We start from the raw sequence: 14785 nt of genomic DNA, 5'->3' as shown, positions 1-14785 counted from the left end.
CACGCCCTGTTAACGCGCTGTCTGTGATTCCTGGATTTCCTAGTCTAAATAGGTGACTTCATTTAGCTTTGGGTCAAACGCTCAAAGTCACTCGGGCGCACCACAACCTCGCTTCAACACTTTCCTTTAACCGCCGAGATGTCCCAACCAACTCAAGAGGAGATGGACGGTTTGTATACAATTCAGAATATCAATAATGTTGTTCACAACAACACTTACAATTGGAAATCTTTCGCAAATATTTTCTTGCAGAGTACAAAGACGCTTTCGCTTTATTTGATAACGAAGGCGACGGCAAGATCGAGTCGGATCAGATCGGTAGGCTGCTTCGTTCTTTGAACCTCAACCCCGATGACGAAGACATTGTGAAGATCGAAAAAGAAGTGGGTGAGTAATGAAGAATTTTTATCGCGCAATTACGACCTGATCTTTGAATTCCTATTAATTGATCGACATTCAGAAGTTATCTTCTTTGGTTCACGTTAAACACCGGTCAGGGGGCTTTTGTTCTGAGAATGATAACAATGCTATCGTTTTGCCTAAGAGTTATTCTATTCATTTAGTAACTTAAACGTTTATGTTCTAGATTTTGCGACCCATAACAAACAAATTTTAAGAATTGTTGAGAAAGGTGCCGCGAATGAGTCAAACAGATGTTGCGTTACGGTTCAACTTCAACTGTAAAATAGACAAGTTATTGTAGGTTAGGCCTCATAAAGCTGATTTATCTCATCTTTCGTCAAGCTGGCTTCCCATGTCGAGCGATGATCTCTTTCTGTTGCGTTTTTTTTGTCACGCGAGTAAATGAAGAGTAGTTAGTGTTTTTATTTGATGTGTGATAACTAAGACCATTTGACTTCGTACATGCATGATTAGTAAGCGGGTCGAGAAACAATTTGAAAAAAATATGAGCTCTGAAAACAGTCACAGAAGAAAATCGTGTCTAAGTAACAATGCGTAAGGTCCTTTCCTGTTACACACTGTAAGAGTAATAATCAGCTTGGCGATTCAATCGAAGAAAAGTATTCATTTCACTGTTAAAAAGTCACTTGTTGATTGATTTTGCATCCTTTCACGGTTGTGATCACAAGCGCTTCGATTAATTTGGCGTGCGTCTACGAAAAAAAAATCACCAAAATTAATATCCAAGGACCAAGGAAAATAATCAAACGTTTTAGTGAAAGGGACATGTCATCTGGAGTATCATGTTTCATTCGAGGTCCATCATTTTGTCAGTCTTTCACAAAATGGCACAGGAGATTCTTAGTGAAAACAACTTTTTTACATAAACAGCCGCAGGGAAATGCATTGTGCAAATTAACCTGCTCGCATTAGTGCCTGACGGATTGTTAGAGGTGCTGTAATTAACTATTATGTCTTATCTCTTTTGTTGTTGATTTGAGCTAAATCTCGTCCGTAAAACTCGTTAAAAACGCATTTCTTCAATATTATTGCAGTTTACAAACTCGACCTTTTCTCCTTTGTTCGGTACACGCAAACTTTTTGGTTGAAATTGGTTTTAAGATGAGAATGTTTTGAACAGAAGTCCTCATTCCCAAGACCAACTTTTAACTCAGGTCATGCCCTTCGATTATATTATGTGAAAGCTGATACATAATCATCCTACATCGCTATCACGAGTAACACAATCAGGACATCTTTTCACCAGTTTAGGAAAATTCACCCGATTCTGTCCTTCAAGGGCACAAATTTGTTGAAATTTTATTTTATTTTGTTCTTTCTTTTAATGAGCAGTCTTCTTGAGAGTTTTAAAAGTGATTCGTGCAATTATGTACCAAAGGTTATCACTTAATTGAAACACCCACACCATCAATTATTAAGATGGCGAGAAACTCAGCCCAATATTTGTGATAAACAATGACATTCGTTGCATAAGTCTGTTGCCATAATCCATGACATACAAGCCAGATAAGATAAGATTAAAATGTCTTTTAATAGCCCAAACTACAGATTGAATCAAAAACGCTTTACACCAGTCCAAAAGAGACCTCAGATTTACGATCTCTCTCACTGATTCACACAATGTTGCTTTGATTTTCTCTTGCGTGATTCTTGTCCAGTTCAAAAGTGACTGTTTCATAAGAGACATTTTAATTGCAAGATCGGAAATCGCTCAGGGTGAACGACTCGTTAGAGCCCAGTTATTATTTGTCGTGGGTGTGTGGTGGTGGAGGGGGAGGGGGGATGTACTGAACTCGTGGGGTACATTCTACTCTCAATCGTTAAATCCTTGTTGTTTGTTGTTTATCGTCAACATTCACCACGTCACAAACTTAGAACACTCTCTTCTAAAACCTATCACTCTAATCATCACGTCTCCTATTCAATTGTAACCTCACCGGGAATGCTTAAGTGCCATGTCACGCAACTTCCGTTAAGAGGGGGATTTTGGTGATTTCATGTTAAAATTTGCCTGTTTCCCCCATAAGGCTCTGTGACATTCTTATGCCCCCCCCCCCCCCGTCACTGGTAGTTAATTAGCAGTCAGTTTTCTATAGTTCGCCCTTTATCCTCTGTTGACGACGACTGACCCCCTCCCTCTCTCATGAAAACCATGTGACCCTCTGCAAAATCCTCCCACCCCCTTCATTAAATAATGAATGGTCCCCTAGATCCCACTAAATGAGGATAAAATATCGTCCCACAGTTATAACCCTACCCTTCACCCCTACCTTAGTGCCCATTCCACACCCCTCACCCCTTACTATTCTACCCATGATCCCTCCCCAGTTTAGGCTTGTCCCGCTTGTGATCGACTACCCTTGAGCAACCTCTGCCGTTTGGAGCAACTTTTGGCGGTTCTAGCAATGTCAGAAAATTTTTGGTTTGGAGCAAGTATCAAGCACGAAGAAGTCAACGATTTCATAGAAAACATCAATTTATGCAAATTTCTTGAATGATTATCAACCTTGAAGGGCTCAGCTAATTTTTTTTTTACTCACTTGTGTTATAGGCAATCGTCGTGTCAAGTTTGAGGAGTTCCTCGCTATCTTCTTGGCTGAGAAACAAAAGGCAAAACCGGTCACCGCCCAGCAGTTTATCGACACGTTGAGCGTTTTTGACAAGGACAATGCCGGCAAGGTCTCCTCTGCTGAACTACGTCACGTGTTAACCGCGCTCGGTAAGCTGGGAGCCATAAATATTTTTGGTCCATAAAGCTTCTTTTCATTTGGGTGTGGTAAAACCGAGCCCGTTATAATCCAAACGTGTCATCAGAACAGGGTAAAAGGTCTTAACCCTTTTATTCTCAGAAGGATTAACATGTAACTTCTCCCTATCATACCATACACTATCCAGCAAACAGGTAGTAATAATACTGAAACTTATCAGTTACAAAATATTTTCTTGATCGAACAGCAAATTCTCGTAACCAATTTACAAGGAAATGTGTAGCAGCTAGAGGAGAGAACTAAAAATCAGATCTTGGGAGCCAATGAGTAAAAAAAAAGTCACGCGTGGGATCAAGTCACGAATAGTTTAAGCTTTACATTTGATTGGTCGGGGAGATGGTGTGAGTTTTTTAGACTAATTACAGAGCTAAAAAAAGCAAAACTAGTCTCATCTAGGACACTAAAAGCTAGAACCAAGTCAGGCCTTGAGTCCCAGTGATTCAAGACCCTCAAAACGGTCATTTGTTGGCCAAAATTGTACAGAATCATTTGCAGTTTGGTTGTTTTTATAGTGAAGCGTTTTGATTGTTTATTGGTGAAGTTCAATGAGTTGAGGGGTAATGATGACGTGGGAAAGGGAAAACTTTCAGACTTTTCGAACACAAAGCTAATTTCAATTCGGATATCTTGTAGATTTACCACTCTGTTTTGAGCTTTTCCAAAAAAGTTATACGCCTTTAGAATACCGCGACTTACTAGCTTGTGTGGCTGTCTATAACACGCGAGAGACAACTTGATTCTAACAGCTTGAAAGCACGCCACCTAGTCAATATAACGTTTGCAAATGCGCAGACGTTTGACCGCTTGCCTGTGTTGCTGGCCTACTGGTGAAGAGTTCCCTTTATGAGCCCTTAGTCGGTGAGAGGGTTTTGTTGACTGTTGCGTTTTGCTTTGTGTCAGACACTTCATTAGTCGTTTATAAATCAGTCCTATAATCATTGAACCAAGACTAATTAACATATTTAAGTCCAAGGTAGTTCTCGCAAGGTTGTGTCTATTTTTAATCGTAACGAATTGTTTTGTTTCAAAGGCAATAAACTGAGAGCCAAAGAAGTGGACGTTTTATTTGAGGATGTTGGGGAGCATGCCGGATATGTCAACACTGCAGGTATGATAACCTTGATTCCAAATCCTTAATCCACTTCTGAGAACAAAATCGAGCAATTATATTAAATTACTTATAAATGTTTGGTTCTCCTTACTCCGCAGATTTCGTCAACATGGTCATGTCGAATTAGCAACGAAGACCGCTATGTACCATAACATGAAGTTTTAATTATCGATGAGTCGTGGAAACAATTTAATGACAATAAACAATAGATATGGCCTTAATTTTTTTCCTGATTTCTAGGGCTTACAAATGAGAGAAGCGTAACTTGATTTAAAATATGGTAGCATTTCTTTTTACATCTTATTAAAGAGATTTCTACTTTTCGTAATGACTTGAAGTATTCGTTCACGCTTTCTGAGATTCTCCATTCCCTACGTCTTCCATACAGAATCACCGAGAGACTCAATAACACTTCAGGAACTATAGCTGCTGTTTGTAAATACGTCAATTGTTTCACCTCTCACCAGTCCACTCTCTAAATCCTAACATCACCCTAAGGTGCTGACAAGGAGAATTTGTTTTACAATCAAGAGCTTCTTTAGCTGGTGATCATCTCCTTAACTCTTTTTACCTAAATGTTTGTTTCAGGGGTGATATTAAAAAAAGGAATTAGATGCTACTCACTATAAAGGGCCAAAAGGGTCGAATCGTCAAATTCACGAAAGTAACATACACAATGAAGCTCTTTACTTGATTTTCTATGATAAGAAAAATCCTACACGCTTTTTGATGGGTTCTTACCTATGATCTATTGTAGCACAGACGCATAGATTACGTCACCATTGCCAATCTTTTGCTTTTTTATCACGAAAGATAAATATATTTCATTTGGTCTTGGGTCTGTACAGTAACGGATCACAAGAGACGTTAGAATTAGCCGATGAATACTAAAAACAGGCAAACTGCCAAGAGCGCGGGAAAACGCGAGTGAGCATGTCACGAGTGGCATTAGTTCTGCGTTTGATTGGTTGAGAAGATACGCGAGACTAGTTTTCGGGACCAATCACAGAGCGAGGAGAAGAAACCCAAAGTGATCCTCAATTTGTTTCGACTCTCAGTCGAAAATTGCTCAGACATGATGGCGTCGGATTCGTCTTAAGTCAGAACTGTTTCATGTCATTCTCGGCCCGGCTACGGTTCAAGACAATCTTTCACCATCAGTTTTGCAGTTTTCTCAAACTTTTTAGTTTTCAAATACATGCAAACACTGCTGAATGTAAAAAAGGCGAAAGTTTAACGCCAAAAACGAATGTAAAGCTTTATGTGGTGTGTTCTGGCGAAATGTAATAACTAAAGAATTCAAACTGGTTTTTATAAGACTCAGAGATGTACTACTGAGGACTACAAGTTCTTAAGATCAGGCCGTACAAAGTTACTGTAGATTATCGACGGGTTACTCAAGGAGTTATCGACGCAATAATGTAGCAAAAACGTACGTTTACCATAAAGTGCCTCACTGAGATTCCCATCGTAAATCTATTTTATGAACTCTATTCAAACGAGTAAAGGCCGTGTCTAGTGACAGATCCCTCTGTGAAATCTGAGCGCCATGTCAAGCCATGAAGTGTAAACCGCGACATTTCGTTCGAGTATCAGAGAGAAACCGCTGGGATAACGTATTGGAGAGAAAGATCCTCATGAAGTAGAAGAAACTGGACCGCCTTCCCATGCACAATATCTGATGTGGAAAAGTAAATAAAACAGCAATATTATAACCGCTAACTGACAGGAGTTGCGCCCCCCCGGGAGAGGGGGGAATATTTCCTTGTAATAGGCTGATGGGGATGTGCCACTGAATGGGATGGCATTTTCACGACTTGACCGACTGTAATCGGGTTGCATTTTCAATGTGGTTACTACATTAAGGTTATACAATTTCGACACTTTGTGGGCTAGAAAATTCTAGCAGGTAGGGATTAAAAAAAAATGGGAAGATTTGCGGTTAAAGTTGAACCATATTAAAACATGTGACCAGGATGGAGTCTTTAATTGACCAAAGAATAGAGTATAATGGGAAGGGGTTCTAAGAGGCCAGCGGCACATACTCAGAAAAAAAATTGGTCTAGGACTGATAAAACCAATTCCCAATTCGTCTCAAATCTCCCCACGGGTGGTAAAACGCGCGTCCTGTATTATAGGGGCCTACTAGCAAGCCGGCTGATTGGCTATAGAAGCAATCTGGTCTTGTATCAGTGAGCAATGCTGTGATTACTTTAAGGATCTCATCCCATCCTCTTAACCAGTCATATTAAACTTGGACAACTAGGTCCAGGTCACTCGCATTTTCTGGCAATGAGGCCCAGATTAAATGTTTTAACTTCGAGTTCACATGGACACCAGATATTTCCCTTCCTTCTGATTGGCCGCTGTGGTTATGTGTGGGTATGTGTGGTTATGCTGTGGGTATGGTTTACCAAGATCAAGCAAAAAGAGCTCTAAAAAGATCTTTACTTACTGCAGATGACGCGGTTTGGACTAACTTGCTGACTGTGTAGAAAGGTGGCGAGTTTCTTAACATCAACCCTTGCCTCTGCCATCTTGTCAGGATCCCGGTTCCGCTGTTGAGACGATGTGTCACCTGTAAATGTTTGAAAAACTGAAGTTTACAAGGTGCAGTTTGTGGTACACAAGGGTAGTAAAACAGATATAACAGGAAAGTGTCCAAGGGAGGAGGTAGAGCAGGGTTTCTTAGTAGCATAAAGGGGATAAGCTTCTAAAGAAAATATAGTGTTGGGTCGGTGGGAGAGTATAACAGGGTAATTTAGTATTATCATCTGAGTTGGTATCATAAATTGGCCACCATAAAGACTTTCAAACCTGACCTTTCGAGCGTTAGCCCTTCGTCAGAGCGAATAAATACACACACAACCCACAATTCCTCCATTTAAAACAACATGACTCACTGGTTTGTGTGTATGTCTATACCTCTTACAAGACAACTTGGTTTTGAAACCCTGCAAATACGCCACCTCACCGGTTTATCTCGTCATGCCCTCGCCATTAACGCGTTTGCACATGGGCAAACGTTTGACCACTGTTTTGAGTCAACAACTCTCTTTATTTGATAACTGAGCAAAATATCCTACTCAATCGGTAAACAAAAAAATTATTGACCCCACGTAGGTGTGTCCAAATTCTTGAAATGTGTTGTGACAGATGCTAAGTCCGTGTCGATTCCGAGAGTCATGTAACCATTTTGATTAGCTGCAAGAATCTAACAAAAACAAGTACAAAAATTAATGGACTTATTAAATAGAACTATTTTTAAGTGAGCGTCGAAAGTAATTCCCTTACAATGACATACATTGGCAAAAGTTTGGAAGAACAAGAAAAACAGCAACTCAAGGCCTCAATCAGGTGTCCCTTTTATCTATGACAAGAAAACCCTGAAGGTTTTTTAAATCAAGAATTTAAAACATAAATAGTGCAATATTATTACTTGAAAAGTATAAAATCAAATTTACCAAAAAATTGCTGAGGTTCTTCATTCGTTCAATTACGTTCTTAACAACTGTGAGGGATGGCATGTAGATGCTCACCTGTGAAAAACAAAGAAAAATACATCAGCCATTCACCATGCATTCTCTTTATTATCACATCTATATATAAACTATTATGATCATACTTTGAAGGTTGCTTAAGTCTTGTGGGGGATGTGGTGCTAACTGCCAGAGCCCCCTTGGTACAAATTTCTTTCTTGCCCCAGCCTTCCTCTACTGTAAAAATCAAAGATGGCAGCTTTAGTTTTCACTGAGAAAATACTAAGCACTTGCTTTCATAAAATAAGGCCTGTTCTGCAGGCTTCATTATTTTTTGCATGTAAAGAGATACTGTAAAAGCTTGTCATTTTGCCCTGGGTGGATCGGGACATTGTGATAGGAAACCGCTTTGCCCAGGAACATGAAACAGTGACCAAGTGGGGGGTCAACATGGACCTTTTGACTCAGAGTCTGGAGAGATGCTAAGGACCATTGGTCAGTGTAGTGGACCCCAGGTCGAGAGGTCTGGGTTTAAGACTTGGCTGGGTCAATGTGTTATGTTCTTGGGTACAACACTTCATTCTCATGGCACCTCTCTCTATCCAAAAGTTTAAATTGGTCCCAATGAATAAATAATTGTCAGGGAAGCCTGAAAAAATACTGGGAGGTTATCTTGTGATGGACTGGCATCCCATCCAGGGGGAAGTAGTAATACTCCTAATCACTTTACGTCTAGGAAACTGGGATAAGCTGTTGATGCTGCTAATTGGGCCATTAAGCTCAAGTACAGACTTAACCTTGCCTTTTCAGCTGACAATGAAGCCAATAATTCTACCCCAGTAGATAACCTACCACAAAAAGTCTTAAAAAGAGCAAGGAAGTTAGGATTGAAACAGCACTTACATCAAATTCAGGCATAGCAGGTTCCTTATAATCCTCCCAGTCTCTCTCAGGTATGACTCCTACTGGTACATCATGCACTACACTTCTTGTGTGACTGGTGAGGGACGGCTGCCCAAAGAATTTCAGGCACAAGTTAAGAACTCAATCTACCATAATATCAATAAGCCATTTCTGAATTACTTTTGGCCTCTTTTTTAAAATGAGGTCTGGTGCTAAACCAACGATAATGATCATCACATGATTTTTTATCACCATATCAATGTCAAAATTTCCAAGTGATCCATGTTTGAGAGCTGATAAAGGCATCGCATGAAATCTTGACACGAGTAGCATTGTCTGCACAGTTGCCTATTGACAGTGGCAACTGGCCAATCAGATTGTGTCATTACTACCGACTGTGGTACAATACATTTTTTGAAATATATTGACATTGTAAAAAGGGAAGGAAAATTCATTTTTGGCAATTCCTGGAAATGAAATGGTAAGAAATTTCTGCATTAAACACAGTTCAAACTATTTCAGTTTTCATACAATACTATCAAAGCAGCTTCACTTACCAATGTAATCTCAAAAGTTAAACATGGTGCGTGTTTTTTAGTAAGTTTTATTTTGACGGCTTGTGCACTGCTGGCTGATTTCATGGCTCGCATCAAGTTTTCTGGTATCAATTCAAGGTAAATATTGTTGCTTTCATCCTTTCCTTCAATGCGATACTCCTCAAAAAAGTTGCTCTGAAATAAAGAAATCAATGCATGTTGTAATGACTAAAGCAGACAACTATATATCTTAAGGATCCAGTTTCACAGAAATTGTTTTCAAGTAGGTAATTACCACCAGAGAACATTATGCTGGGGTTGGCACTTTGTAAATTATTTGGGTGGAGTGGGTGGGTACATTGCACAAGGACAATGAAATCCTACCCAGGAGGGGTACTGATGGGAAATGTGACCCAAGTTGTTCAAAGCTGGGTCAAGATAACCCAGGGTTAGAGTGAAATTTGATTCCAGGTCTGAAAGCTTTAAAATAAATTCAGTTCAAATCTTGTTGCTTGCAATTTAGTCACTGGATGTTCTAACAAGACTAGAGAAAATTTTCCCTAAAAGGCTTTGGAAAAAAGAAATAAAGCAGCCTGGATTTAAATTTAACCCTAGGTTAGCACTAATCAGCCTTCGAAAAACTGGGACCTGAGTGGGAGTGTGATGCCAAGGCCTCTAAGCCATGAATCTAATTAGAATTTTCAAACCCAGAATTGACTAATCAGTCATTTCTCCTTACTATATCACAATATTATCATCAGATTTAACAGACCTGTATCAATTCACACCAAATGGACACTCCCCCAAGAGCAGCATTGTCAGCCAGTATAAAATAAAGTTTTGTCGGGGTCATTCGCAAGGCACACGTCTTGGCCATATGAGATACCGTGCCTAAGACACCTACATTGTCAACATGAAATAATATGGAAAGACATTTAAGAAAAGTTATCTTGACTTGTAAGCACATTTTAAAGAAAGAAGTACGTAAGTTTTACAAAAGGTGCGAGAAAGTGTCAATACTTTAAGTGTAACAAGGCTGAAAAAATGTGATCGTATAGTCAGCTGATCGTTTGAGAGTGGCTCTGAGATGGAGGGACTGTTCTCTATAACATTAGCGAGATTCATCCTCACAATGGGCAAACAAACCGATTTAAGATAGTACCACCCTTCAATTCAACCAAGCACTACACTGCATCCATTCTGCAATCTCTGTCATACGATGCGGCTTTCTATTTCGCTGTGCTGAAGAAAACGAATTATGATGTAATCTTATGACTTACGTGTGAAATGCTGTATGGAAGTGATGTCTACCATCCTTGCTCGAAAACGCATATTGCTTGGCAATTTGGCAAGAATCAAAGGTAAACTCTTAAGTCATTTCTACTCAAAACTACCGCCATTTTGTATACTACCCACAATGCTCATCAAATCGTTTGATGCGTGGGGTCTGGGAGAGAAAAACGTTAAGCAGGTTCTTACGGGTTATTAATCCTTTATATCTTCATGTGCTTGTAAGGAAAATATTTAGAACTTTAGAAATTCCTCACCCGCAAGAATTTTCCCACTAATGAAGCTTTGAGTACCAAATAAAAACAATTTTATTTTTAAATACGTAAATTTCAGAAATACTATTCTATTGTGTCCTTGTGGCCTAATGGATAAGGCGTTGGCCTCCGGGTATGCAGGAAGTAGCCAAAGATTGAGGGTTCGAGTCCCTTCAAGGACGAATATTTCTTTTAATTTTCGCTTTTACGTGAGACGAAGAAAATTAACGATAAAAGTTTAAATTAGGGTCGAAAGTCATTCACTTATCGCATGCGAAACGAGTTCATAAGTAGGTATCCATGTAAGGCTTTCACGTTTTTAAATGAGATATTTAACCCGTTAACTCCCAGAAGTATTGAACACATAACTTCTCCCTTTAATATCCATACATTATCAAGTAAAGCAATGATGAGAATACTCAAACTTATCAGGTTTTAGTTTTTATCTCGATTTAACATCAAATTCTTGTAACTAATTTACAAAGAAATATGTAGCAGCTAGAGGGGAGAATTAACAATCAGATCTTGGGAGTTGAATGGTTAACAAGAATTTTCCATACACCAGACATAAGCATGAAATAATTTGATTTCCACCCGGTTCTATCTACTTGGAGATAAAATTTTTTACCACTTTAAAGACCATCATTATGCTCAGAGTAATACTCTGCAGCACTCTGGTTTATGTAACAGATAGAGATTATCTTTAAAAAATAAAAATTAAATGGTATATTAACCCCTTTAATACACAAACATCAGTATCGATATTCTCCATACTGTTTTGTTTACAATTTCTATGTCATTGATGAGGAGAATTTTTCAGAAAATCATGAGCTTCAAAGATTTGTGATCATTTCTTATATTCTCATGGCCTTTGTAGTTGATTCAAGGGTGATATTTTAAGGAGAAATTAGATGCCAGTAAGTCCCAAGGGATAATATGAAGGGCAAGAGATTTTCAGTGAATGAGGCAGAAACACCTCAGACCCCCTTAGCTGGTATTTTGTGACACTCAGGATTACCTTTAAGAACAAATGTACAGTTAAAATTTCACACACATGGGCCTTTTTTTTAAATGACTAAGGAGAAAGTTTCTTAACATTTTGTTTAGTATTTTTCTTAGAAATATAATGATTGGCTCAGGCAGACTTGCTTTACTTTGGTCATGGAAAGTTAACCCTTTTACTCCTAAGATCTGACTGTTAATTCTTCCCCCCAGCTGCCATATGTTTCCATGTTAATTAGTTACGAGAACTTAGTGCTGGATCAAGACAGCAGCTTCTACCTGATAAATTTGAATACTCTCATTACCTGGGCCCAGTTGTATAACCCTTCAACTCCATGAGTGACCAAAACAGACTTTCTCCTTACAATAACAACCAGGTAAGTGATGAGAATAAAGAAAAATGTTAAATTGAGGATAATTAGTTGATCCAATAGTAAATTCCCTGAACTAATATTATAAGGATTGCATGGTTGACAATAAAGAGAATTACAAATTTGATCTGGGAGTTAGAGTTAAAGGGTGAGTAACACTATCAAATGGATAAATTGCCATCCAGGGAATAAGTAATAGCAAAATGTATAGCATTATCCACTGGTTATCCAATCTTCAAACAACTGGGGCCTGTTTGCTGAAAAATGTATATAGATGTTATAGGGAGAAGTTTCATGTTAATCAGTTCTGGGAGTTAAAGGGTTAAGGATCTAAGGAGGGCACTGGAACTCTGTTGTCACAATTTCCCTGATTAGCAATCTCTTCAAAAGGTGACATGCATTTCTATGTACATCAGTAAAGAGAAATTGGTTTAATATCAAGACAATACTCTCTACTTGAGTCTGTCTATTCCCACCACCTACTTGCTGAATAACATATGAAAATTGTGAGGAGAAGAAACACTTTAATCACTGCTGGGAGGCAAAGGGTGAACTAGATAACAGTAACTGTTTTCATCACAATAAATCAATTGAACTCTAAATGTGTATTTTATTGCAATTTTTTTAAATTTTGTCATTTTACAATTAAATTCAAAGACATTTGTGTCAAATAAAAGATTGGGGTTTGCTGTGTTTCGCAAGGAAAAGCAAGATAATTGAAATGAGAATCTAGCACTGCATGATAAGTCTCTAAAGATGTTTTTCACACAATTTCAGTGCTAACCCTAACCCTAACCCTAAGTGCTACTGGAGCATGAACCAATAATTTAAATAGACAAAAAAAGGACCATATTTCCTCATGTGAAAAGTACCATATTTCCTCTAAAGGGGAGGGGGGCACTCATCAGAAGGCAGGTGCTTAATCAAAGGGGGGGCCTTTTTTAGTTTGTGCAGCAAAAGGACAAACTCAGGAACTCAGTGAGCACAAGGAGATAGAAATAGCTTGTATCCCAACCATTAAGAAAGTGAGGAAGGAGGGGGAGGGGGGTATTTATTCCAGAGGGGTGCTTGCTTAACATTATAACCAAGAGGGTGGGTGCTTGTTCAAGGAAATATGGTAGTTAAAAGTAAAACTCCTCTGCATCAAAAACTAATGAAATCAATAATGTGTGGATCAAATTTGGTACCAATGTGCCGTGAACCAGTAAACTTGACATGACCTGTCTTTATCAGCTGTGTGAAACTTGAACAGCTGGAGCCAAACATGAAACCACCAGTACCTGCTGGGACACCCCCAAGACTACTGAATGCATTTGGGCCACTTTGTATACACCGACACTGTCGGAAATCTGCACCTGAGATGTCAGCATTCGTGAAATCAACCACTACATGACTGGAAAACTCACAACCATAGAAACTTGTGTTTACCAGACAAGCCTCTGCAAATGAAACATTATGTGCAAATGTGGTATGTGCAAAGGAAAGACCTGAAAGGTTTTTACCACTGAAATCTATATTATTTTTGGTCATGTTGTGGGAGACAAAGTCTACATTTTTAAATCTGGAGGAGCCTACTGCTGCATCTGGTTTGGGCATGTGTTGACTTGGTGATGAAGGACGAGCGCTTGTGGAGGCCTGTCTCGTCAAGGTCGCCAGCATGTCATTAATTTCATCCTGGGTGAAGTCTGGCGCCGGTGGTGGCGGATCCAAGATATTCTCCACGCTAGCTACTAGATCACTGAGTTGATAATAGTGCGCCTCGTTTATGATTTCCCTCAGTAATACTTCATCCTGTGGAAGCAAATCAGGTCTAAACCCATCACGGAGATAATTTAAAATGTGCCTGAAATGGGTGCCATCTCTGTCTACGAAATAACTTCCATCTGGTTCTTGTAAAAGTTTGTGCCTCCCTGAAAACATGGTAGCTAGCATTGAGTCTTTGTCTCGCCTCAGAGTCTGAAGGGAAGTCGTGAAACGATGCCCTCCTATGTTGAGATGAACAGGTGATGATTGGAATTCATGCACTTCTTCCATACTTTTCTTCTCTTTTTCAATCCGTTGCCTGGTCTCGTCAAGATCTTTGTATTGCTCTTGAATTGCCATTTCCTCGCTTTCTCGCCTAGCCTTCATTTCTTGTTCAAATTCAGCACGATCTCTTGCGAGTTGCTCGCTCAATCTCGTCAGCTCACTCTCGCGTTTTTCAAACGAAGTCAAGAGATCGTTAAGTTTTCCGTGAACTTCACGACTCCAAGATTCTCCGTCAGACATGTCTTTTAGTGTGGATAATCCTTTCTGGCAGACTCTTCTTCCGATTTTCAAAGATCGACTGATGAAAGTTTTTGAGAGGGGAATAACTATCGACGATAAGCCAAAACAAAGGAGAGACACGTGTTCAGCGGAACGTACTGCGGCCTCATATAGAACGACTTGAGTTGGAAAGGGAAAAGAATTGAGGCTCGTAACATATCTTGCTCTTGTAAATCATTTCCTAAGTGAAAGTATGTCCAATGTCACAAAGTAAGAAGCGAGTTAATCTGACGTGGCACTCGAAACTAGACTTTCTTGGGGTGTGGTAGTATGGGGAGGGGGGAGGGGAGGGGTACTTTCAATGACTTTTCTGGCATATTGACGGAAGGGGGGGAGTGGCG

At 39.3% G+C, this 14785-nt stretch overlaps 3 protein-coding genes and 1 non-coding gene across 4 annotated transcripts; 2 read left to right on the top strand and 2 right to left on the bottom strand.

Moving 5' to 3' along the window:
* The first annotated feature begins 24 nt into the window (after nucleotides 1-24).
* On the top strand, nucleotides 25-4630 carry LOC113664742 (myosin-2 essential light chain). Its single transcript, XM_027180366.2, has 5 exons — nucleotides 25-169; nucleotides 253-387; nucleotides 2975-3142; nucleotides 4222-4299; nucleotides 4401-4630. The coding sequence occupies exons 1-5, from the start codon at nucleotides 139-141 to the stop codon at nucleotides 4427-4429; spliced, it is 441 nt and encodes a 146-aa protein (XP_027036167.1). The 5' UTR covers nucleotides 25-138; the 3' UTR covers nucleotides 4430-4630.
* LOC113664743 (checkpoint protein HUS1) lies at nucleotides 4447-10658 on the bottom strand. The gene is made up of 8 exons (XM_027180368.2): nucleotides 10501-10658; nucleotides 9993-10120; nucleotides 9242-9415; nucleotides 8685-8792; nucleotides 7767-7841; nucleotides 7417-7516; nucleotides 6758-6880; nucleotides 4447-5980 (listed from the first exon to the last, which is right to left on the bottom strand). The coding sequence occupies exons 1-8, from the start codon at nucleotides 10550-10552 to the stop codon at nucleotides 5895-5897; spliced, it is 846 nt and encodes a 281-aa protein (XP_027036169.2). The 5' UTR covers nucleotides 10553-10658; the 3' UTR covers nucleotides 4447-5894.
* A 202-nt stretch (nucleotides 10659-10860) lies between these two features.
* Nucleotides 10861-10946, top strand: Trnar-ccg (transfer RNA arginine (anticodon CCG)). Its single transcript is given in 2 exon segments — nucleotides 10861-10897; nucleotides 10911-10946. It is a non-coding gene; the product is annotated as a tRNA-Arg (tRNA).
* Nucleotides 10947-12727: 1781 nt separating this feature from the next.
* Nucleotides 12728-14680, bottom strand: LOC113664746 (uncharacterized). Its single transcript, XM_027180371.2, has one exon. The coding sequence runs from the start codon at nucleotides 14403-14405 to the stop codon at nucleotides 13281-13283; it is 1125 nt and encodes a 374-aa protein (XP_027036172.2). The 5' UTR covers nucleotides 14406-14680; the 3' UTR covers nucleotides 12728-13280.
* Nucleotides 14681-14785: the final 105 nt, after the last annotated feature.

The sequence above is a fragment of the Pocillopora damicornis genome, chromosome 9 (assembly GCF_964200805.1).
Source record: "Pocillopora damicornis chromosome 9, jaPocDami1.2, whole genome shotgun sequence".
NCBI classification, from domain to species: Eukaryota; Metazoa; Cnidaria; class Anthozoa; order Scleractinia; family Pocilloporidae; genus Pocillopora; species Pocillopora damicornis.
This window is presented reverse-complemented; position numbering and strand designations above follow the sequence as displayed.